Here is a 26,878-nt window from a genome sequence, read left to right on the forward strand (position 1 = left end):
CCAAAAGGTTTCAAAGGGTGTTTTTTTTGGGTTTTTTAAAAAAAGTTATGTGTGCCCCACCGTCACTTTAGAATATTCCCCCAAATATTACGATTTCGAATTATTTCGACTTGACAGAGATTCATACACACATGACTTTGATGAAATCAGAATCGTACAATGCACACCGTCTTTAAAGGGGTATTTTTTTCGACTATGAGAAGGTCGCTTTCACTTGTACTGAACTAACATACTTGTATAATGCAAACGATTTGAAGGCGAGAAATCAGTATATATTTTCTTGTTTCTGGTATAAAAATAGGAAACATTTTAAATTCCTGATGACATCCAATTTGCGCCAAATTATACTTGCAAATGAATAAACTATATCTCTGACCATATAACTGTGTGAGTCGGTTTACGACTGTCGCAAGAACCCATCCATGAAGGATGACTTAGGAAAAGCTAACCAACCGGAATGATAAAACACTTTATAACAGAAGGAGCAGTCATAAGCACACGCAACGGCAAGTCAATTGTCCACGTGAACCCTCACCCCAACCCACATGAAAAAAACGACACAAGAACATAATGTACAGGCCAGAAAAGGAAATCATATCGAGAAAAATATTTGTCATCGAGGTGTCAAATTCAGAAGTGTCCTGAACGTGTCAAAACAGCTGGATGGATTTGTTTAGAAGATTTGCAAGTTTCGACCACGTGGGTGGTCCAGTGCCCGAGGTGTGGACTCGTCACATCTCACTTCAGGGTTCTATTCCTTACATTGCGTCTAGCCAATGTTTGGACTTGACTGACCTGAATATTGTAAATATGATATTTACATTACACGAACACATAACTAATCTTCGAACTCGACATGTTTCAGTCAGTTATATATGTCTAGAAACACCACTAACATCTTTCCTATAAAGCAAAGAACCATGAGCTTAAGTCGTATATTTCAGCGATAATGTATTCCGAATATTTGTACCAAATCCATGGCAACGGAAGCAAATTAGTAACGACCTCTAAAACTAATGCTTATGTACATAAACCTCTAACTACACAAGATATGTTGTCATCACTTTCAACACTGTTACATGACGAAATACACAAAGGTTGATGACGTCACTCTCACAACCGCGATATGACGAATGGCAACTCATTCCAAACGAACGAAAGTCCCACCGATCCGATTTAAAGACCATGCCAAGACTTTCACTCGGGCGCAACGAGACGCACGTGCCGGTATGTGACGTCATCAGCTAACAAACAAATATAAATCATGATTCAATAAGCCTTCAATAATACAAATTATTCAAAAAGGGAACAAAATAATATAACATCTATACATAATTAGGAGTGAAATGAAAAAAAGGGCTCACCATGGTCACATCGTCTTGAATGACAGGTAGTCCGAAACTTCAGGCCTGTACATTGGCGTGCAAAAATGCCCAGACCACGTGTGAGGTCTAAACTCGACTGCTCGCTTAGTTGTTTGTGCTCGTAATACGTCCTCCAGATCAACCAAGCATTTTATTGGCTCTCTTGGTTGCAATCTGTCCTCAGGCAGGATCTAACTGGACAATACCCAGTTCTGTATCTCGATATCTTGCGCTGATTGGCTTTTCCAAACATAGGGTCTGAAAGCACGTTCTTGTGACAGCAGGCCATGAAATAATGAACAGGTCGATACAGCTGTAAACAGCTGGGTGTACCTATTGGCGGATATTGACCAATGAGACCAGCACAGCTTGTCCTGGTTTAGTCCAGAGTCCCTACACAATATTCACGCATCATGACGGCAGACACTGATTCGCCGTGACGTTAATATAATGTACAGTACGGAGTAAAACCAGATCGAATACACTGTACTTTGAAATTCCAATTCTAATTTGTTGACTTAAAAGTGGGGTGACTGGGGACCTCTCATAAATTATGGAGACGCACATTTAGGCATAAAGTAAGTACATCTACCCCACTATGTGAAGCCCCTTTCTGGTGTCCCCCGCCGTGGTATTACTGGAATATTGCTAAAAGCGGCATAAAACTAAACTCACTCACTCTCCTCACGTACCTCTTCAGAACAAAATGGAAGATCCCCTTAAATTCATTTTCATCAAGATATAGTTTGAGTTCTACTTTAAGTTTGGTCAGACACCACTCTCTGGAAAATTTATTTGTCGAAACTTACGGCTGTTTTGACGTGTAAAAGCTTGGTTCCTGTGCATTCCTAAAGTAGTCATCACTTTGCGGTTATTCCGAACCTCGGAAAATTCATGTCCCTTCAGCCTCGATTAAACATTGTTTCTATTTTTATGCTTTGTTAACGCGTAGTTGTAAATTCATTTGTGCCTTACCACGCCCACAAGTGGCCACATGTAGCCTGGCTACTTAGGCTATCAGCTGTTCCATAAAACAGTCTATATAGCTTCTCCATTTATTACGTGGAAGCTTTTCAAATTCTCTTCACAGTACCTTTATTGACGTCAACAGGTGTCAAACCCAACTCACTCACCCACCCACCCAGTCACTCATTCACATGGAAACGAAATGGCTCTGTTTCTAAAAGGCAGAAGTATTAAACTGAACTAATAAGTAATTAATGTATTCTTCGTTGGAGCAGTTTAGCGGAATGTATATAAGTAAATACTACGCTATCAAAACACGATTAGGAAACTTGAGTGAGTGAATTATGTTTTACGCCGCAACCGGCAATATTCCAGCTATATGACGGCGGTTTGTAAATAATCTAGTCTGGACCAGACAATCCAGTGATCACGAACATAGAAGTGTGGCTGGTTCTTAATGGTGACTTTATGTAAAGCCTTAACTGCATCAATCAACCACGGTCTGTACAACTACTACATCGGTTGACATGGTGCCCTGGTTGACTCTCTGTCAACATGTCGCTTTGGCTCAGTGCTCACAGCATCAATCACCGGATTGTCTGGGCCACACTTCGACATTATATTCAGATGGACGTCATACCGGTACGTGCGACGTTAAAACAACAAAGAAACACACAAGCCGTCACCAGATCTATAGATTATGGACTGCTGGTGCCGCCTGCTGGCGCCATTTGTTGCCCATGTTCACCACAAGTTCCAAGTTATCTTTATGCCAGTGTCACACATTGTTTCAGCAGTTAATTATCAAGGATACTAAAAGTGTTGAAGCAAAATTCAGTGTACTGATATCTGGTGCCCACCACATCCGGAAACCGTGAGATATTTTCAAAGATTAGACGTTATATCTGAACATTGTCTGTCCATACCAGTGTTCATTACAGTTGTATGAAAAGCTCAAATAAACCTTAAAGCGGAAATTGAGGACAAAATGGTTCATGGAAGTGGGAAATAAGAAAAATGTGATGAAAGGTTCCTGACAATTGTTGTCTCTTTAGTGTTAATCGTGAAAGCGTGAAAGTTTTGTGACCGCAGAGTGGACAATCCGGTGACTAATATTGTGAGTTACGCCACACGTTTCGGGGTTCGGTGACAACCAATCAACAAAGTCACCGACCGTGACCACCCGAATCTTTCGGGCTCCTCTCACAGCCAGCAAAGTTTTGGGAACTAATTTGAACCCGTTATTCCCGTGATTAAATATTGTCATCGATATCGGTGTATTTAACTGGCCTACATATGATTACATCTTTTTAAAATGTCTTTATTCACTTTCGTATATACTTACTTTCGCAGTTGTGTAACGTTGCTTCCACGCTGATGTTGCATTAGTGAGTGAGTTGGATTGTAAAACGTGTGTCACCGAATTACCAATATGAGGGTCGGGGTCATTGGAAAAGGTCTTCATATGTTCGATATTTTATCACTTCCAATTTAACAGAGAAATGCTGTCCCATTTATTGTATCCTATCCTTACATTTCGTGACTACCTCGTGTTATTCCGGGGCAAACGAATAGTGGTTACGGAAGAGGGTGAATGATGATGAATGATCAATGCTTCCACTGAATTTTGTACGTGTGTCATATTTACACAGTGTTCTGTTTGTCTTTAGTATTTCTCATATATATGTTTACCGTTATCTAACCGTTACGTTAGTTTACTAGCAATACTTTCGCTTTAATATAACATTAATTATTCATATTAATAATTATAATTTTAAACACGTGTTTAGCATAAGTCCGATATCAAAGTTGTTTGTTGCTTCATGCTGTACGTAGCATAATTTTAGTTGTATTACAATGGCGTGCAGTTAAACTGTGTAAAGATCACCAAGTGAACGACATCACGAGCATCAGCTCTGAGAAGTTTGTTGTTTAACGCTGCACCTGTATACTTATTTCAAGCACCACAGAAATATTACAACGGTGTGCCGTGTGCAAATCTGGACCAGATAATGCTGTGAATAACGAGAATCAATAAACACTTTGACCATAATATTCATCAACAATGACCACCCGATTCTGCGTGTTGCCTCTTAGGAAAAAGTTGATTTAATGAACCACTACATGAACAGCGGGCGGAGTCACGCAACATCGACAACAACGATGGCACAAATCCACAGTTCATTGCGTGAAGGCCCGAGTCGGTTGGTTGCCTTGTGGTCATCGTCAACCCTCACAGGGATGTGGGTCAACGCTGAGATCTGAACCACGAAATCATAATCATAAATATCATAAATTTCATAAAGGCATATCTGTATCCCATCCCATTTATGAATATCCGGGTAAAGCGGTTTATACATGCTCACAAAAATAGTGATAAAAACCACCAAGAGAGAGTGAGTGAGTGAGTGAGTGAGTTTTCTTAACTGTATTACAGTGCTAAGGCTGCATGACGGCGGTATGTAAATACTGATTCTCGTCCTAACAATCTAGTGATTAATATCATGAGCATCGATTTACTAAGTATGTAGGTTATGTGAAAACCCTGTAAGGCACCTGTTACGATAAATACTGGGTTGCTGAAGGCCAGTTCTATCCCAGATATTCACGAGTGAGTCAGGCATGTACACGTAGACAGACGCATTAATGAGCAGACGAATGGGTGAGCGAGTGAGTGGGTGGGTGGGTTATTGAGTGAGTGAGTGGTTGAATGGTTGAGCGATTGAGCGGTTCGGTGAGTGCGTGTATGCTTGAGTGCGCGAGTGGGTGAGTGAGCGGGTTGGTGGGTGGGTATGTGAGTGAATAAATGTTTAGACGAGTGAGTGGGGGAGTTGAATGTGAAGGAGTGAATGTCTGGGTGGGTATTTAATAGTGAGTGAGTCTTCACGATTTCAGCATTATACCACCAACATTACGGCATCCGTCCACGGAGCTGACTTCAGCGCCTCACAACAATTCTGACTCACATTGTCACAGCTGGTATCCTCGCCTCTTCACCACCTTGGTGAACAACCCCTCGCATTGATTACAGATACATTATGACAGCCAAATTAATCAATTCGGATCCGGATTTAAACTGCCAGGAAAAAAGAAGTACATATAGACATTTGTAAATTGGATTTGACCCAAGAATTACGAACTCTCGGATGTGAGCTGTTCATTGATATGGTACACATGTGTGTGCTATCGCCCACTTGTGACAGCCGTGTCAGGTTTATACATCACAGCAATATAACTGCATTTTGTTTCCTGTGTTGCCCACAACGAACGCATGTATTTTTCTCGATAGGCTGAATATTTTTACAAAGGAAAGAATCTGTTTACATAATTTTGTTGTTGTTGGTGGTGATTTATCAATGATTACATCCCGTTCTTTTAACGGTTAATGAAGACGTTCATCACATTTGCAGCAATTAAACAACTGAGTTCGTAATTACCTCTAAACATATGGCGTGAAATTCCCGTCTCCCCTCCCCATCTATTTTAACGTTTAAACATAAACCGACCCACTAAAACAGGAAAGAATATAGACAATTTTATTATTGTAATATTCATGTTAAATAGTTCGATTTAAACACAACAGCTCCACGCACCTGTTGCAGTACCCACCGTGTTTGTCCTGGGATGGGGGCGGTGTTCCTGAATAAATCCGTGGCTTAGCTTAAATACAACCACGATTAAAAGATTCAGAGTGAAAACTGCTATCATTGGTAGAAAGCATATATTGAGGAACCTTACACTTCAGCACTGTTAGGATGCTGAACCATGGAAGGACCAATAGCACGTGATTTTTTAATTCTATTTTTCAGATTAAAATTGAAACTTTTCTCTTCCTAATCATCTATTTTTTATAGTCGTAGGTAATTTATGAAAATGTATGTGTAATTTATGGCAAGACGTATTTTTGGTAATGGCGGCATGGTAACTATATTAACGGACAGTGATAGTCTATGCTAATTTTAAGGATATATTTCTGAATGCTGTATTATTGCAGTGCGTGGCTAACATAATCCATGCTGTTCCTAGTGCCAGTGCTAATGGGTATATCAGCTCACCACACCCCCATAAATTACTCAAAAGCAGAAATAAGTACTACATAATATTCCCATCAAAAAGCTTTGTAATATGTCATAACATGTGTATTTTTAGAACGGTATTTAGTAAAATATGAACGGGAAGTTATTACGAAAACCTATACAGCAGTTTTTCATTATAAAACATTAGCACTTACCTGGCCAGCTAACACCTTACCTGCACAGATAGATAAAAGGTATGTATGTATCTTCACGCTGTGTGCGGCTTACTGGGTTTATTTAAATGTCTGTATTCTACAAGCCACGTGGCAGAGACAATCTCACCTCTAGTATTGGAGCCGTTGTCATAGGACAGTTCTGGCGATCGATACACTCGATGACTGAAGCCAACAGCTGTTGTTTTTGACGACACCTACGTTGACGTGAATAGTGAGGAAAATCTGAATATACCATCCGGCGGTAGCTACAGCTTGCTGCAGGACGTGCAAATGCACGGTCAATATTATCATATACAACGTATTTCGTTACTGGTAATATTCGTTATTCCGAGAAATAATTTGTATTGACGATTTGCATAATGTACTGTAGGGCGCTTAAAAATGAAACCTATATGAACTGAATGGCAGAAAAAGGGCAAAGAAATTAAATAAACGCATCGATATGTGGTTGGCGTATGTGTTGGAATGTTCTTTTCCGTCTGAGAACGTTACAGCTCAGACAAAGGTTCAGTCCAGCGTGAATATATATATATAAGTAGAAAGCAGCCACAAGAAATAAATAATCCGTATGTTATACGCGGCGCAGTTATGGTTGAACAATACTGACGGGCAAAAGAAAGTATACATCCATATTTGATAGAACAAACAACACATGGTATTCGTTGGTGATGTATGTTGGTATTATATCTTTGTTCTGGGGCTTATGCTGTTTTGATTGGGCATAATAATAACATTTATAACTTTTTGGAATCCAAATGTATATTTCCTTGGCCCGAATTCCGTTCTTTTCCTCATATGAGTGACCTTAACCTTATTTGTACCTTTGTAATCCATAAAAGACAATGTCCTTTGTCTAGACGATGTTGACCATGAAATTCATTTTTAAATTACTGTTCCCCAGTCAGCCCCACCCCTTACCCCGCCACCCATTGTGGGTAATGATTTAAACAGAAATATTTACTCTAAGTGTAAAGTATTTGGGTTTGAGACCTGTTGCAACTGTATCTTCACATTTGGGAATATTACGAATCGTGACGAAATGATTACGAAGTAAAGGAATTAATTCCAAATTTGACACAATATTTTTAGAAATATTTTGTATCCTCAAACCCGAAATACTATCCCACAGCACATTGATATTTCTATCCTAGCGTTGTAACATAATCTGCATAGGCAGGCCAAAGAACGATTCAGAAAGGGAGATAATTACAAAATGGTTTCATCTTTGGAGAGGCTAAAATGAGAAGACGGTTCTTATGTAGCTAATTGTTATTCTCTATTGTAAAATTCTTATTTTAACAAGTTATAATTTTAACACATTATTGCAGCATATACTTATTTTACCTGGTTTCTAAAAGATAAAATAATGTCCCAAAAATAGTAACGTAATTCTTAGTCCATACACCGACACCGCTTTATGTTCTCTAGGTAACCCATTACAGCAAAAGTAATGCTGGGAATAGTAATGCCAAGAAAGGTCAGCTTTCTAGTTCAGCTTTTTCAGTATTACCGTAGTTACACACGTGGCCGGACATTACAGCTCGTTGTGACATTTACGTCAACAGCTGCATCTGCACACCAAGACACGAACTCCACACAACGGTTATATCATATACAGTCTATTAATGAGGTGCTTCAGTATACACCAGCCCCATCGCATTTACATCGGTTAGAACGCATCTTTTTGTTGTCGATGTTGGTGCAAAATTTATGTGTTGTTGATACAGCTGACGGCGCGACGCTGGCAAAGAAAACGTGCTTTTATAGCTAGAAGGATTTCAGATGCTACATAGTTGTATGGAAGGCCCGTGGACGAAAGAAAACTTATGACATACCAGCTATATTACACACAATTTTTTATAACTGTCATGGGTAGCCACGGTGACGACACTATCGGTCGTCACTCATATATTCCGAGTTTAGATCTCTATCTCTACGGCTACATTTAATGGTGCCCCTGACAGAATGGTAATACCAGTAAAACCTAACACTTAATTTACGGAAAAACATCTGAAAAATGTAGAAAATGAAGAAATAAAAATATAGCAAATTTGTTAACGTTTATAAACTCATATTCTTCACACAATTTTGCAGCTTAACTGATAGAATGATAATATCGGTGACACTAAATGCATAATATTCGGGGGAACATATGAAAAATGTAGACAGACAGGCAGATAGATATTATCTTATTAAAAGTGTCATGTGAACGATTACATGACATGAAACGTACTACGAAGATTGTTTAAATTTACTTTATTTCTGACGTTCCACATGATATATCACTGTATCCTAAAACATGATTAATAATACTGGTTTTCACCCAGACTTGCTCATTATCTGTTATATGCGCTTTCTGACGCACTCAATCGTTACGAACACACGCTGCTGTGTTAAAACTGATAACTTATACATATGTGTTATGTTTGGGATTATGCTCTCTCAATAATCCTTAATCTGTATATTTTCCTGAGAAACTGTTTGCCCAAATATAACATGCGATCAGTGAGCCACACCACATTAACGTGCATCTCTCCCATTACAACACACTATATTCTGCTTGTCCTTGAAATGCATTTCGATTTCATACAAGATAAATACACGCTTCGATGCATTTTACCTCGGTATGGCCAACCGACATAACGAGATGCATTATTCTGAACATTTATGATATGCGATCGATACCTATTGATTTGAAAGTCGAGTATAAACTATGAACACCCGCATTCCCAGAACTCAGATTAACATATATTCTAGTTGCAAGCACGTCCCGCAATGAATATTAGCAGATGTGAGGAATACAGTATAGAAATCGTTAGGAATTCCTTACTCTGGTACAGCTTTAACTCAGTGCATTGTTGAAGATTCAGCCGCACCACCTGTTGACGGAATCACAATAGAATCCCAAGGTGTGCAAATTAGTCGTGTGGGGAATAGCACGCTGTATTGATTGTAACCCGTGGATGGCCGAGGTTTATGCTCAGGGCTACCGTGGAGAAATTATCTACGGGAAATGAAAATGATTTTAGTTTTGAGTGATAACAGGAATAAAGGATGGAGAGAGATGGAGTGGGGGTAGGAGGTGGATGTTATTATTTATTAACCGTGGAGCATGCTGGGTATTCTGGGATATCTGTATTTGGCTTGGTGATCGACAGATATGATAAATTGAGAATATAGGCTGATGTATGCAGTGCACTGAAGGATTTTAAACATTTAATTAACCACTAACGAATCTGAAAATAAACTAAAACATTTTAGTTTTGTTTCTGCTGCAAATGTGATGTTTATTTACAAAATTTTAATTTGTTCCAGAATTTGTTCATGTGTGAATGAGTATGTTTTTCGCCGCTTTTAGCAATATTACTGCAATTTCACGAGGAAATGGGGTTAACATACTGTAGAGAATCGAACCCGGGGACGGAGCGTGACAAGCGAACGCTCTAACCACCTGGCTACCTAATCGTCCTGTGTATGTATGTGCATTGCCGTGTATTTATGTATACGGGCCTCATTAAACACCATCTCCTTCAATGTGAGGGTTTTAGCGGTAATGGACTGTAATGTTTAGGCCAGACTGTATGTGATATCACCGAAATTGTGAACTATATGGTATGACGTCATTTATATATGCATGAGGAAAGCTTCTGAGAACACACGTAATACTCAGATTTAAGGCCCAGAGTGAGTGAATGAGTGAGGGAGCATTTTTACTTATATTCCAGCAACATCATGGAAATTGTCAGAAATGGGTTCACACTGTACCCATGTGGGGAATGGAACCCCGTCTTCTGCGTGACGCGAACCTAACTACTAAGCTACCCAACTTCCAATTTAACACCTAGAATTGCAAACGTTTTCATGACTGAAACAGTCCCTGGAACATTGTAACCTAAATTCCTCCCAAAACGCCAATGACAACAGCGTTTAGTTTAGTCTTTGGTTTGTTCAGCTATAAGTGAACGTGAGTGACATCCTTGTTTTCCCTTGCAGTTCACACCCGAACATCTGGAAGCACACACGTAGGTTCAGTAAATGACATGGAGCATTATAAAGCGAGCATTTACAAAATAGAGATCTTGATTGGAGGAAACATGGTCAAACGATAAAAAATCAAAGAAACTAAAATCTGTGATGTTTAAGATCGATTGTTGTTGATGCATGCGTGCTAATACCCATTGTTGAATAACGGCTGTTCCCATATTCATCTTGTAACACGTGCTTGCATGGTCGATATACGTTGACAATGCATATCACAGGAATATATTGAGATAGGGGAATATAACCACTTCTCATACAGCCAATAAGATTTATTCACCACCCCAATTATTTCGGTTTTTGCAGTTTTAAGCATAATTGCAGGGGGGATCTTATCAGACTGTTGCTGGTAAACGTATTGCCACTAGCTAAACGTAATACCAGTATCTAACCATATTATTAGTAGCTAAACGTATTACCAGTATCTAAACATATTATTAGTAGCTAAACGTATTACCAGTGTCTAAACATATTACTAGTAGCTAAACGTATTACCGGTAGCTAAACATATTACTAGTAACTAAGCGTAGTACCAATATCTAAACATATTACTAGTAGCTAAACGTATTACCGGTAGCTAAACATATTACTAGTAACTAAGCGTAGTACCAATATCTAAACATATTACTAGTAGCTATACGTATTACCGGTAGCTAAACATATTACTAGTAACTAAGCGTAGTACCAATATCTAAACATATTACCAGTAGCTGAACGTATCACTAGTAGCTAAACGTATTACCAGTAGCTCTCACATTTGAACATGTGTTGTTACGGAAAGAAGACATAATAACAACCATTAGCTGTGTATGTAGAAAGGCGTGGGTACTTAATAATTTCAGGTAAATTGGTGTACATTATAAAATTCATTTCACGCAGTCCAAATAACTGGGGCGGCGGGGTAACCTCGCTGTTAAAGCATTCGCTCGTCACGCTGAAGACCCGGGTTCAATTCCCCACATGGGTACAATGTGTGAAGCTCATTTCTGGTGTTGTAGCCTAGTGGTTAAAGCGTTCGCTCGTCACGCTGAAGACCCGGGTTCAATTCCCCACATGGGTACAATGTGTGAAGCTCATTTCTGGTGTTGTAGCCTAGTGGTTAAAGCGTTCGCTCGTCACGCTGAAGACCCGGGTTCAGTTCCCCACATGGGTACAATGTGTGAAGCCCATTTCTGGTGTCCCCCCGCCGTGATATTGCTGGAATGTTGATAAAAGCGACGCAAAGCTAAAACTCACTCACAACTACAAACAAAACTTTCAGGATGAGTGAGTGAGATTGGTTAATGAATCCTTGAACAATGATTCCAGTTACACCACGGCGAGTCTGCTTAATATGGGAGGGAAACTCGAAGTTATGCCGTTCTCGGACGTTTACCACTTCTGTGAAAACCACGAACACGCGTATGGTTCTGACAAACCTAGAGACGCATTCGAGGGAAACCGAGATTAGATCCTGCCATCAGTCCTGGCGTGTGTAAGGGACACAACTCTACAGATTGAAATGCGGCGTCTCAGACTATTGTGCCACCCGAACCCCCAACTGGCTCCCCCAAAGCAATGTTGCTGGATAAATAAGCGGCGTAAAACCATACCCACGGCCAAGTGATCAGAAAATAAAGACAAGGGTGGCGTTTGTTACGCTGAATGTTCGATTACCAATACAGGCACTTTGCGTTAAGCCTATTACTTGTGCCTTCGTTGTATATCTGGAACACAAAATGTATAGAGCGCAATACCCCTCTCATATCAGCTAATTTTAGCTCAATTTGCCGAAAATGTCATGGTATGTTTTTTCGTGTATCATGCATCCTAAACACCTTCTCCTCAGACACGACCCGTGAAGATCCTGGATAGTATATTAGCCTTCATCAGATCATGCCTGTCGTAAGAGACGACAAACGGGATCGGGTGGTCAGTCTCATTGACTTTGTTGACACATGCCATCGGTTCCCAGTTGGACAGACCCATGCTCATGCTGTTTATCACTGGATTGTGTGGTACAGACTCGATTACTTACAGCCCGTATTCTCAAAGATATTTTGTGCTTTGACGTGTGCGTTGAGTATGTCTCATCCATTGAGTAACATCTAAGGTGTCTGTCTTTCTTTCATGAAGCCAATGTTAAGATACGGAAAAGAGTATGATACCTGATACCTGCATCACATGAAATGTCTCAAAATATACAAGTTTCATGACCACCCGGAGATCGACATGACTGATTATTATTTGTAAATTGTGATCACACGCCGTCTAATTCCCCAGCTTAATTCCCATGATTCCCCTACGGGATTATAGCTGATATCTCTATCTCCCTGCTCGAATCCAACCATCGTTTGCAACAAGTGCTTTTGAGACGACCCCTCCTACCTTTTTCTTTTTATAGTGATAGTGAGACGCCATGATAGCTACATCCTTAATAGTTTCAGCATGAAAGCTATTATTTTTTTCACAACAGCTATCGTTTATAATGAAGCTAAGTCTAATTTCAAAATGGGCATTTAGAAAGTGCACTTGATAAGACAATATCATCGCACTACTAATTTGCATAAAGCCATATTGTGTTCCAAATAAGACGCTTTTGACTTTGAAGAAATCGGCATTGCTCATTTCTGGGATAGGTGACCAGACACTCACTCGTGTCATCCCAGGTAACGTTAAGAAACGATACTTGTTGTTACCGTGTCTGCTGTTCGGCACCAAGGAGGTGAAACAGAGAGTAGACGGCTCGGGTGTAATATGCAGTGTCCATGTAGTCGGTCTATATAAACCTGAAGCTTGGTATCTCTTTTTTACCGGACACGTGAATGTCCCCGGGTAGAATAGGCCTTCAGCAACCCATGCTTGCCAAAAAAGGTTACTATGCTTGTCGTAAGAGGCAACTAACGGGATCGGGTGGTTCCCAATTGTGCAGATCGATGCTCATGTTGTTGATTCCCCACATGGGTATAATGTCCATTTCAGGTGATGGATTATTGCTTAAAAACGGCGTAAAACTAAAGTCATCAAAGCCGAGTAATCTTGAACGCGCAGTCCATTTTACCTCAGAGTCTCCTTTGGCTGCCGTTTTTATATTTTACATGCGCTTCTGCATACAGCGCATCATGCATCGATCCGTCTGCTTTGTCGCTGCACTGCATACAAATGTGGAGGTAATTCTACAGATGAGATTGCGTGTCAACTGGGTACAAACCAATCATCGATCTCCCCACGATAAAGGATCTGCTGATGACAACACACATAGGACCCTGGCGAGGTGAGGCGACATGGAGTTAACCCCCTGATTCTCGCTTGTCTGTGATTATGTGTCAGGGTCTAGTACTGGTGCCAGTTTCACCATGCTACCCGACTGAGATATCCTGTTTAATAAGAATACCACACTGAGACAGTATACTGAAAAATGCGTGTTCCTCTTAATGCCGATCGCTAGGAAGGTTGGTTGGGCTGTTTGTTGTTTAAAGCCGCACTCAACAATATTTCAGATATATGGCGGCGGTCTGTATATAAGCGAGTCTGGACCAGACAATCCAGTGGTCAAAGCGAACATCGATCTACGTCTCTGGGATACGGTGACTGTCATCCACGTCAGCGAGCCACTGAGGAGAATGAGTGAGTTTAGTTTGACGCCGCACTCAGAAATATTCCAGGTATATGGTGGCGATCTGTAAATAATCGTGTCTGGAAAGGACAATCCAGTGATCAACAACGAACATAGATCTATGCATCAGGGATACGATGACGTGTCAACCATGTCAGCGAGCCCGATCACCCGATGCCTCCAGTCGCCTCTTACGACAAGCATGGGTTACTGAAGATCAATTCTACCCGGATCTTCACGGGTCCTGTCGTAGTTTAAAGTATATAGCCCACTCTGTAATATTCCAGCAATATCAAAACGAGGGCACCATAAATCTGCTTCAGATATTGTACATATGTTGGGAATTAAACCCGGGTCTTCGCGGTGACGAGCGAACGCTTTAACCATTAGACTACCATACCGCCTGCTGGGACAGTATGCGACTCTGAACCAAATCTCTTTGATACCAATCTTGCAAGGAATTTCAATGTCTTAAAAATGTTTTGAAGTCGTGCCTATTTACCTTCGCTGAATAACCATGTTGGCTTAAGATAAACAAGGTTTATGGATGTCAACGTCTTTATCGTGAATAACATGACGTTTCTCAGCGCATGCTTGCTCCTTCACCAGGTCATCACCAGTTCTTCACAATAAAGAAGCCGAACTTTGGTTCATAAAAATCTTGCTTTTCTTATGCATTCCACTTCTAAATGCCCCTAAAAGATTTGATGTTGACTTAGCTGTTCTTTTCATGTGGCACATTCATTCTTGATTTTCACGTTAGTGGGCGGCCGGTGGGGTAGCCAAGTGGATGAAGTGTTCGCTTGTCACGCAGAACCGAGCTCGAATCCCATTAAGTTTATAAAGTGTGATGATTATTCTGGCATCGGCACGGTATTGTTGGCACATTGCTAAAAGCAGCGTAAAACCGTCCTCGCTTATTGGCAGTATTCGGTAATAGAATCAGCTGGTTACACAAACTGTATGAGTATTTGTTAATACAAGGAGAAAGAATTAAAGGCATAAGTGATCAAGTCGTGGCATAGGCTTCACACGTCGTAACGATCTGAGAATCGAACCCGGATCGATGAACGAACGCTTTGACCATTAGGCTATCCTACATTCCTCGTTTGTATGACGCTCCGAAGGTATCGAAGACTGTACACAAGTTCCATGCAACAGGATTTTATTAACAGTTCACATATATATCACAGAAGTCATCCGATTAGAGGGTAAATAAGGTAACAAGATGAGATGGAGCAAAGGATTGACATCACATGTTGTTAAGACACATCAGTTCACTGTAAAGATACTAGTGTAGCTATGCAGTTTTCTCCAAATTATACTGTTCCGATAGACGAACAGAGTGGGGCGCATACTTATTTCACCTGTTCTCATAATTTGTAAACAAAACAAACGAAATGTAACAACAATAAGGCGAAAGGGAAAATGCAGAAAGAGACACCGTAACAATATTTACACTGAATAACAACGGATGGGAAACCCATTAGAGATAACTGGTGTGTGCGGGGTCAAATTCCAAGTCACTGATTGGTGTCTCTATGGTGATGACCTATTGTCAGTGATGGCGGATGTCGTTCCTGGCTGTAATCAATATCCAAAATGAACTCTGTTTGGGTCGAATTCATCTACACGTGTGCCGAAACTGTAAGGTTTCTGAAAGTTAACAAACGTTCTCTGTGTAGGATTGTTTTTAGTCTTCCGGATAACGTCACTCACTCATGACTGTTGTTCGTTATATTTATACGTCATTGCGAACACGAGGAAGGACTAAACATGCATAGCTGTGATACCAAAATGGTGCAATCCTTGCTGTTTGTAGAAAAAGATTTCTAACTTTGATTCATCATCTCCTTTTCACACGCTGCTGTTAAAATAGTTCCGTTTTGAAACAAATCGTAGCATAAATGACCCCTCGTGCATTAATTTTTCTGTAAAAGAAACCGACGGGCCTGGTTCACGAGGTTTGCTGCGTTAACGCTTTGCCACTGTGTTGAAGCGTTAGCGCAGCAGCCCCCGGGAACCAGTCTGAGGAAGCAACCAACATTTACAACGTTTAACTCGTCGGTATCAAACGTCAGTGCTGACTCTCCATAGTCATTCGACATAACAAAAAAAGGATAAGAAATGCCAAACGCTTTTTTCACGTTTGTGGTTAATCGTGAAACAAAGGGGGTGTCGCTAATTCACCGTAGATCAATAGCAATATTAGACAACATGTCACAATAGGTGATGATTGAAGTTGCAGTTGTGACAAGCTCACTACGGACGGACAAACGTACATATGACGGACAGTGCGCTGTAACAACACCTCTCTTGGTACTTCCGGTCAGGTGAACTGACACACGTGACTAGGTATGCCAAAGCCGAACACTACGTACTCTAATACATATAGATGCTGCAGTCTCGTGTGCAGACACACTATCAGATCAATATCACCATTTGATCAGTTCAGCCTGCATTTGAACCTACATGTTGCACGCAGTCCCACTACCCGCCCAAGCCGTGATCTACACCCGATCTCAACCCATCCTGTTGATTTACAATCCCTTCTTCCTTTGGCTTCACCAACCCATCTCGTAGACTTACAGTCCATTCATCCAATGGCGTAACCGACCCACCCTGTAGACTTACAATCCATTCATCCCGCGACTACACCAACCTTTCATGTAGACTTACAATCCACTCACATCTTCACATTCATAAAATCAATGCTTCTCATATACACACAGTCAATCATCTTTACATCAACATGGTCAATCATCTTTACAGCAACAGTCATTCATCTTTACATAATCACAGTCAATCATATTTGCATCATCACAGTCAATCATATTAACAGCAAACACAGTCAATCATCTCTCCACCAATCTTCATTTCCACACACGTTCACCTTCACTTCCGCACCCCTATCGTCCCACCCACAATTAGACATCTTTGCACCCCATAAGTCAATCACCTTCTGCTGTCAGTACTCTTGATGCCAACCCAGACAATCATAATCCAAGTAGAGTCAGTCACCTCCAACCTACAATCAATCCTTTTCCACACAATCATTCATCTACAGCTCCCCCTCAATCTTCTTCACCCCAACACAGTCAATCATCCTCACATCCACACAGGCAATCATCCGCACATCTACACAGTCAATCAACTTCACACCCACGTGTTCAATCATCTTCATATTCTCATTGTCAGTCATCCTTACACCCATATATTCAATCATCTTCACAGACACAGTCAATCAACTTCACACAATTCACCCACCCCCCTACTGGAACAGGGCCAGTCGTTCACTGCCACGCAATCTGTCCCCTTCAGGTCAATATGGATCACCTATATCTATACACAGATTAAGCTTTGGCAACACATTTGGGTTTGAAAACAGAGATACCACCTTCCCAGTCAACCACACACAATTCGTCGCGCAGACTTAAACAAACAGACGCCGGCTTTTTTATGCCATTCTTCTCACTAAGCACTCTTTCACATCTAATGGTGGTCCCCACGTGTACTCGATATACCGCGTTGGCGTCCTGGTCTACCACGTAGATGCTTCCGGAAGACCTATGACAACACAATCCACCAAGACTGAAGAACTTCCGATCACCTGAAGGTGTAAAGGAAAAGCTCTTCTCTCCGACCTTCCTGCCATTCCTAGTCTTGATATCATACCCGACCAGACTTCTCTGTAGAGTGTCAGCGACGACAAACGTGTCAGTTGACACACCACACATGTGGTTCGGCGTGCAGATGGCCCAACACTGTTGGCTGTTCTCCAGCAAACAGTCTCGTCTGGTCACTTGGAAACGATTGTCAACCTGTACCATGTCTATTCTAGCAGGTCTGATTGAACTTCCGGTCAGGAGGGTGTTGGTGGACAACATCGCCACGCTACGGACGTTGACCTCAGTGTCAATGATTCGCAGGAAGTACAGTTCTGGGATTGAAATGAAGACTATCTTTCCCTTATTTAGAATGTTGACCACAACACAGTCTTCTAGTGATTCGTCCAAAGGTGCTACAGATGTCGGCTTGCCCTCCACCTTGACCTTGGTATACGTTTTACATCCTTGGAAGAAGCCCTCCCATAGAAGGACATGGCTGTTGTTATAGTCTGTGATAACGATTGTATTTGCTTTAGATAGACAACACACATCTGAAAACTGTCTGTGTACTGACGTTCTGTAAAAAACAACCTTTTCCATCATGTCGGAATCAACAAAATAGGCAGGCATCTCATGACGATTTAAGTCATTAGAACTGTGACTCTTCGTAGTGCACAGAGGGTTCAGGTTGACTTGCAAGTTAGCTTCAGAATAAAACTCAGGTGTTGGATAGGAAAGCGTCATGGCTCCACAAGGAAAACTGTGTCGCAGATGGTCGACATTTCTACCTGTTTCTATCAGTGAACGCCGATGGCTGTATCGTAAGGGGTGCTGATTCTGTAGAACAAATGGGCTCAGAGGCCGGTCCGGAGGAGACGGAGAAGCTGTACTACTCTCCTCCTGGCGACTTCCATTGTCTGGGTTTGGTCCAGCAGGGAGTACCTCTAAAGAACCATCTTCTTCATTGTCTGGATTCAACAGAGAGGTTCTGGCGGGTGGGTCCACTGACGGGGGGCACACATTCTCTGCCTGATCACCAGTCTGCGGAAGGAGATATTCTATCATATTCTGAACCATGAAGTTATTCTGTATACCTTCAACCCAGTGACTTAACGGCATTTCATAGTTTTTAATAAAGTAGAACTGGTTGCATAGCGGGCAAGGAAATCCCTGCTTCCTCCTTGCACGAAATGCATTCTGAGATTGAATGTAGGAGTCTAGACACTGACAGCAGAAGGTGTGGAGACATGGCAGGCACTTGGGATGACTGTACATCTCGTAACAAATCGGACATGTTAGAAACTTCTCTCCGATCTTCTTTGTTGTGGGAGTAAGGCGGTTGGTTGTGGAGACGGGCGACTGGGCATGTTGACTAGCCGCTGCAGTGTTCAAGGGAGTCACCATGTTGGCTGATGATGCATGTTGTTCGCTGCCACAGTCTGGACCGTCACTCACAGATGGCGCGCTCTCCGCCATGATTCCACTGCAAGAACATGAAAATATCTATAGCAACACTATCATTTCGCTTTTTGCAAAGGCAAAGGCAAGGGCTCATGGAAAGGACGAAACGAAAGAGAGCATACACCCGTTTGGGCTGATTATTTTCAAATATACGCAATTAGGGCTGCAAAGATTCACCCAGACCTAGTTGCGATTCGATTTTATTATACTATTATATATATATATTAGACTCCCGATTCGATCATTTTCGATTTCATTTTACATACACGTAAAAACGTCAAACTCCTAGAGTCGACTTTTTAGCGTCAAATCCATCGTCAACTTGGCAATGTCTACTAACAACAATTCATATTGGATAATCAGCCCGGCGTCAACCACATTTCGCTCAATTCAGCGTTCGAACTGCTCGAGTTGGAACCAAAATTTATTTCTGACTGGGTGGAAATAATTTCAGTCGGTGTTCAAATATCGAATCGAAATAATGATAATGGTTATCGAAAATCGAAACTAAGGTGTCAGTTTAGATTGTCGATGAATCGACCCATATCGTTGCAGCCCTATACGTAACATGTATAGTTTTAGAAGAGTTTTCGTTGTGACAAGTCCCAAACTCTGCGTGCACGATGCCCAAAGCCTATAGTCTGTCTCACAGAACCAAATTATTCTGTCTAATACCAAGCCTTCTCTGAAGTGCTAAAGCCTTAAATGAAGCAAGTCTAGATTTCTTCAGGTTCTGAATCTCTGGTCTCCTTGGAACTCATTTCCAGTTAAAATGGGTTTGTTTGTTAGTATCACAATTATATATAATGACCACAGATATGGAACTGAATTGCGATGTGGTCGGAGCACCACTTCCCTCGCCCGATTCAACCAATGTGGACGGGTCCCAACTATCAAAGGACCTAAAAAGTGACCAAGGAGTTGTCGAACAATGTTTGTAAGCAAACAAGCTTATATAGACATGTTTCATCGTTCTTCAGTATTACGGTGGCATGTTTTATCTCTCAACCAGTCTTCCAACTTTCGGTCTCGTTGATAGTTGGTCAAGGTTGTTTATACTAAAAATCCAATTAAACATATTCCTAAAGTTCTCAACAATTTCTGGTCCTCCTATAATGGTGGCACTTGTAGTATCGAAGGTAGTCTGTCTCACATTCCCAACTGCATGGCCAGCCCATACTGCTACGCTAAAGCCCTAAATGATACAACTGTCGATATATTCTAGTTCTAAATCTCCCATTTCACAGGGGCTCCTTTCCAAATTAGACTGGCGTATTTGTTAATGTCAAATCATATACATTCAGAGACTAAGCGTTAGTCTATATCGAGTGTAAAACATGTTCCACCACAGTGTGCTTGTTGTTCTTTGTTGCTGACCTTGCAGTAAAATGATAAATGGTTTTGTACACAAAGTTTCATTATCTATGTTCAGATAACCATCTACAAATAATACATATTTTAACGGGTGTCCCAGCTTCTTGGTAAACTGTATGGTTGCACACTTGTTTGTATTTTGTGTTCTGTTGATTATTGATTATTGTCTTTTGTTCTCAAGTCAAGCTACAGCGCATACTTTTGAAGTCAGGAACAGATCCTTGATAACCATCGAAGCCTCAAAATTGATTTTCCTCAAAAGTGATTGTCAAACTTGGAGTGTTTTTCCTCTCTTTCCTTTGTTGATGCGCTCGCATGCTAATTAATACTAAGTTAACGAAAACAAAACCAAAAGTTTGTAAAATCGCAATACCCACGCAAAAGCGCAGGCGCATTACGGAAACATCATAACAGTGTCTAAGGATTCTCAAGCAATAAAAGCCTGGGTATATTGGGGCTCTTTGGTTCTTTGGCATAAAGTAGAGAAAGATCCTACAACGAATTAATGTCATCGTCATGACTACCGCTTGGGAAACCAACCACATCAAAATCACCTATGTATCTCATTACCTCTGGTCATTGCCAGTTGAGGTTGAACCAACATTAACGGCAAGGGAGTTGTACCTTGAACTCTTGTAAAATAATCACCAAGAGTTCAAAAGGAAAAGAAACCGAACATTTGTCTTACTTCTGATCAATAGTGCTTGTGTTGTTTTTCAATTCATCAGATTGATGGTGAATTCCCTTCACCCCAAATGGATCGTGTCGTTCACAATATAGTTTTAATTTCCGTTTGTATTCATAAGTAAAGAAATGGGCCTAGATTTTCGAAGCTCTCTTAGCGGTAAGATAGTCGTAGGTTAATGTTTATGTGTTTACTTACGACTGACTATCTTAGCGCTAAGAGAGCTTCGGAAATCTCGGCCATGTTTCTTTCTTAACCCTAAAAATATGTATGAACACTGATCTACATGTAGAACATTTCAAAGATGCTACACCCAACCATACTTCAAGGTGTGGACCCATACTTAACAAACCTTGTAAATGCAGTTCCCACCCCTTCAGAACTGAACGCAAATTTCGTGGTTCGACCGTAGCGCTACAACTGGCTATAGCAGGTCACAATGGATAGTGTTCTCTGCAGGATAACGTCGACGGATATTTCCGGTATCCGTTCGGGTCATAAACGTATACGGTAGTTACGGTACTGTCAGTGCTTTGATCCCTGAAAAGGCATTCCTGGTTATGATAGATGGTGTAGATTACAAAGCGAAGACAGAAATCCATAGGCTGGCGACGATAGCAACATCGGTTTACCGTCCGACCGTCAGTGTTAGCGAGAGGACGGCATAGGAATCCATGTGCACAATGTCACGCGAACATTAAAGTGCATTTGATGTTCAAAAGGTTAACTGAAAATTTCCCAAATTCCACACGTGCATTTTGTCATTTTTCAGTTAATATTTGTTGACAACAATACGCTCTGTAAGCAAGTCATAAAAGCTGACTGGGAATTACATGATGTAATAGTCAAATGAGTGATCATCACTACAAAACTGTGTCACCGGACTTGTGACGTCACGTATTACTACGCACATATTTGTGACGTCATAGATATGCGGATACATCTCAGGAAGTTTAGTTTCATGATCTGTGGCAAATGAAATCACATTTTTTAAAGATTTTAAAGTAAGAATGACATTGCATGATAAATAGGTTATCACACTCGTGTGTTTTGGGATGGTTAAAATCCTGCATTAGGAATAAACACTATGTATTTAGATCGCCAGGACTCGCTAAATACAATCATGGTTATTCCCAATGCAGGATATTAACCATCCCAAAACACACTCGCGTGATAAACTATATTTCTCTGCGCCACCAATCATATCCCTTTTTGTGTTTGCTTCTAACAAAATGGGGCCTAGCTTTAGAACACAGCACCATAAACTTTAAAAAACACGTCATAATGCCCTTTCACGTAATTGAAGGTTATTAGGGTTAGTGTTAGGGTTAAGATTAGGTTAGGTCAATCTAACCCTAACGTCCTCACGAGAAGTTGTGGTGCTGTATTCCAAAGGTGCTCCAAAAATGGCGGCGCCCTGTCTTCTGATCGATAATCGAGATCTATATTGTAATAACACATAACATAAACACCTCGATAACAAAGCAAAAAGACGTTTCAAACTATCTTTCAATACCAAGCCGAAGCGTTTCGCATATCCTGCGAACGCAATCGTTAATAATGATGCTGTTTTCATCGCGTAATAAAACTGGGACGCTCGAACAAGGCTAGCTTGGCAAGGCTGGAAATTGACTTTTCTATTAAATAATCTCTTGCCATCGGAATATACATATTTATATTAAACTATATTGCTTAACTGAAATCCATTTCACTATACTGCGAAGATAATGTACATATACATCAGCCAGTGTTTGAACTTAGTTTGGTCACTAAGGCGGTTAAAACCCATAAAAAAACTCATAGGTATATTATCAAATGTGTTTACATAGAATAGTATAGCTGTTTATCTACCTAAATTTATGTCACGACTCGTCGTGTTCTAAAGTGAGCCGTTTTACTGTATTTGCTTTTCAAATAAACCTTTCGTCACGCGCCAGTGCTGTCAACAGTTGACTTGCCACAGAGCGGGATGGTTAGATCCCCCAGATTCAGGATCATGGAATGTTCCGAGAAGGATCATATCTAACTAAACTCCTTTGATAGGTGACATTGTTTGGCAGCTTGAGAGTCCTGAGAGTTTTTTGGAGTTCGGTTCTGTCTCACATGTAGTTTGTTCATAAACTGCCTCTTCTCACCAGCAGAAAATGGGTACCCGGTGGGATAAGTCATGTGACTAACCTTCTAGCGCCTCACATGCAGCTTGAGTTCTCCGGGGTAATAATAATCAGATTGTAGCGATGTGTTCCCCTTAGTGTTGAGCAGCGCATTACAAGTGACCTTATAATCATTATTATTAAATATAACGTTATAGATCGTCGTATTTATATTAATTTTCCCTCTCTAAGGACACTCTATCACAAGCGTTTCGTCCGAATTAGCCAGGGATTTCGATATCTACTGAAACGTCACAGATATAACATCTCACGTTTTCACACATGTATAATCATCTGATGTTTACCTAAACACTACTCTATAATGTCAGAGTTCGTGGTATTTACTACAGAACACGTTACTCTATGAAGAGCATTTTTCCCATACCTCCAACATGTATTTGGTCCAACCTGTTACCGGTGGTCAAGACAAACCTTCACGTCACAGATGTACCGTAAATTATCAACAGAATAGTCTTTATAATAAATTATAAAGCAATATGAAATAGTGTTCATACTAAGTGAGTGAGTATTGTTTTACGCAGTTTTTCACACTATTTGGGCTGCGGAACCATGTAGGGAATCGAATCCAGGTTTTCTGTATGACGAGCGAAAGTTTCTATCACTATGCTATCCTGCATTGTGTAACATGATCTGTCTCACAGTCCGTGAACCCTGGTGCCAAGCCCTCCCTGCAATGCTCTGCTCCAAGGGAAGCGTGTCTAGATTTCCTCAGGTTCGGAATGTCCCATCTCACCGTGACTCCTTTTCAATTAAAGGGGGTTTATTGGTTTCTATCAAAATTATATACATACTATATATATTCAGAGACTAACAGTTGGTGTATGTGTAACAAGAACCAACTTCAGAACTATCTAGAAGATGGCGCTAACTCGTTGACAAGCAAGAGAAACGTGTTTTGTGTCACCCTTTAACATCTTAATCATATTATCTATGTAAACAAATCATCAGAGCCAGAGTTTGTGAAATCGCACAACACAAGACCAGTTAGTAGTGGTGTAGCCAAACATGTACTGACCTAACAAAATACATATCAAGGCATAAATTGAGATCTAGAATTGTAGAATCAAATATATTTTACTATTTTTTTCTCACCGTATCCTCATTTAGATGATGTTAACACAGCGTGTGTCTTCATTTAAATGAAAAATTCTACATAAATATAACTGATTTTGTTACTGAATATTTCTTTGCCATACAAAAACGTGTGAAGCACAATAATACATCGTCCTAGATACAGAACAGAATGTAAATACTCACTGAGTAGAATTTCTTGGTCATATAGTCGAATGTGAAAACGGGTCTCCTGGATAGAGAACATACTTTCCTGTCACAGCAAACAATGTCCAAATGTCAAGGTGTCTGGGCTGGGATAGGTCTTCAACAACCAATGATTGTCATGTAACGAATAAAGAAACCCGGATGTAATGCACGCTTTGGTGCTGCATGTCATCTTATCCCAAAAGCGCAGATCGATGATCACGTCAATTATTGAATCATGTTCGATCACTAACAGGCAGGTAGTTAGAACATTGCCGAGTGGGACTTAAAACAACAAACGGGTGTGTTCTCGATAATCATTTAATCATTAGGAACAGAATCCCTTGGATGGGTGCCAACGACGGTAAAATGCATTCTCCATATTTTGCTAGATTAACAGTGTCTGTACTTACCGAGGAAGATTGGCTGTTATCACTGTCTTATCGATCATAGATGTACGAAAGGAATGTCGTGTACAAGCCGTGACACCTGTATGCATCTAGAACGTTGTATACTGAACAGCCGCCCTGTTCATGTTTGTGAACACACATCTCCCACTGCCATGTCGGTTAAAACAAGCATGAATCCCTACTGTTAAATAATTTGTTTCAATCGCCATTGCTGCGTTATTGCCATCGAGTGAATTATCACATATTCACAGACATACACTTATATAGAGCCGATGTGTGGATAAAACGATATATATGGTATAACGTCACTTGTGAGACGACGAACTGCAAAATACTACCACCACTGTGTTTCATACACGGTATGGACATTACGTAAATACGTACATACGTACCCCTAGTCTCCTCGTCGCCCGGCAGCTAAGAATACGGCAGTCGAAGAACTGTTGGGTAATATCTCCGCCATTACGTTTCCTGGTCGATAACAGCGCCTGTGGATTTGTGTCAGTCTGCGACGATTCCAGGCCGGCTCTAGTTCCAGGAACTGTTGCTGCTATCCATGTTTATGGTATTTATAGATTAACTCTGTTTATCCATCTTTCTCTGTGTGTGTTTGCCTCTCTGCCGTATTCAACTTGAGACTACCGGAAGTTCATTCCCGACGGCAAAGGAATTTGTGGCCGAAAATACTGTAACGTAATAGAAAACGAAGTCAAAGGTCATAGGATCGTTCGAGGGAAAGCTTCCATTGTATACATACATGTATTAATTCTGTAAAATGTACTCACGATGTGAGGAGGAGGGTCGAATCACATTGTTTTATCTCATAAATATCGGATGAGTAGAGATGAAAGCTCGTTTACATTTCACCGCTTATCGCATGCAATTATCGAATGCCAGGCATATCTACGCGCGAAGCTTGGCCGGACGTTTGTTGACGTGTTTGTTTGTCTCCTTTTAACAACTCTACCGCCGGTATGATTTCGCAGATAAGTCCCAGGTGAACTCAAACTCCCTCGGGCTTTGCACTTGCCTAAAGGATAAAGCGTTCGCTTCTCACGCCTGAGTCCAGCTTTCGATTTTCCAATTTTGTCCAACGTGGGAAGCTGATACATGTTGTACCCCGCCGTGATATTGCTTGAAGATTGCTAAACGCGGCGTAAAATCATACTCAGGTACTGCAGAATCATACAATGAACTCACCATGGGCGAGTGAGTGAGTGAGTGAGTGAGTGAGTGAGTGAGTGAGATTTGTTTCATGCCGCTTTTAGCAATATTCCAGTAATAACACGTCGAGGCACAACAAGGGTAATGGTGTTTGCATTTTTTTAGCATTTTGTGTTTCATAAGATTTTCTCCAGTGAAGGTTACGGCGATCATATGTGATAATGAGTGACGCTTGTTTGTTTCGTTTTGTTTGTTCATTTGTTTGTTTGTTTGTTTTTGTTGTTGTTGTTTGTTTTTGTTTTCTTTTTGTTTCTTTTCTGCCGCAGACGGCTATATTCCCGCCATTTCACGGTCCAATTCGCCGAGAAGGGAACAATGTGTGTTATAACCAAGTAGTGGGTATTTACACTGCCGGGCTTGAAAACTGGATTTGGGAGAGCATTTCCCGACGTTTCTTGGCTTAAAACTCTCACCGTAATAATTGAGACTGGGAGTTCATAGAACCACTACTTCTATGATACTTATATTAG

The 26,878-nt window shown here is 40.8% G+C and overlaps 1 protein-coding gene and 1 long non-coding RNA gene across 3 annotated transcripts in view; one reads left to right on the plus strand and one right to left on the minus strand.

Moving 5' to 3' along the window:
* The first annotated feature begins 11,532 nt into the window (after nucleotides 1-11,532).
* The window catches only part of LOC137294527 (uncharacterized), a 57,128-nt gene continuing 41,782 nt past the window's right edge, over nucleotides 11,533-26,878 (plus strand). Inside the window, exon 1 of the long non-coding RNA XR_010957522.1 lies at nucleotides 11,533-11,584. This is a non-coding gene — a long non-coding RNA (uncharacterized lncRNA). The remainder of the gene's footprint in view (nucleotides 11,585-26,878) is intronic.
* On the minus strand, nucleotides 15,370-25,791 carry LOC137281161 (uncharacterized). 2 transcript variants are annotated; one of them, XM_067812290.1, is made up of 2 exons: nucleotides 25,577-25,791; nucleotides 15,370-19,306 (listed from the first exon to the last, which is right to left on the minus strand). In XM_067812290.1, the coding sequence occupies exon 2, from the start codon at nucleotides 19,297-19,299 to the stop codon at nucleotides 17,569-17,571; it is 1,731 nt and encodes a 576-aa protein (XP_067668391.1). In that variant the 5' UTR covers nucleotides 19,300-19,306; nucleotides 25,577-25,791; the 3' UTR covers nucleotides 15,370-17,568. The 2 variants fall into 2 exon arrangements, with proteins under 2 accessions (XP_067668391.1, XP_067668398.1); XM_067812297.1 differs by having other exon boundaries at nucleotides 25,569-25,791.

This window comes from Haliotis asinina, chromosome 1, assembly GCF_037392515.1.
Source record: "Haliotis asinina isolate JCU_RB_2024 chromosome 1, JCU_Hal_asi_v2, whole genome shotgun sequence".
NCBI lineage: Eukaryota > Metazoa > Mollusca > Gastropoda > Lepetellida > Haliotidae > Haliotis > Haliotis asinina.

What these genes read in the sequence shown, in the direction of transcription:
- LOC137281161 (XM_067812290.1), bottom strand. Translation starts at nt 19,299, where the DNA reads ATGGCGGAGAGCGCGCCATCTGTGAGTGACGGTCCAGACTGTGGCAGC.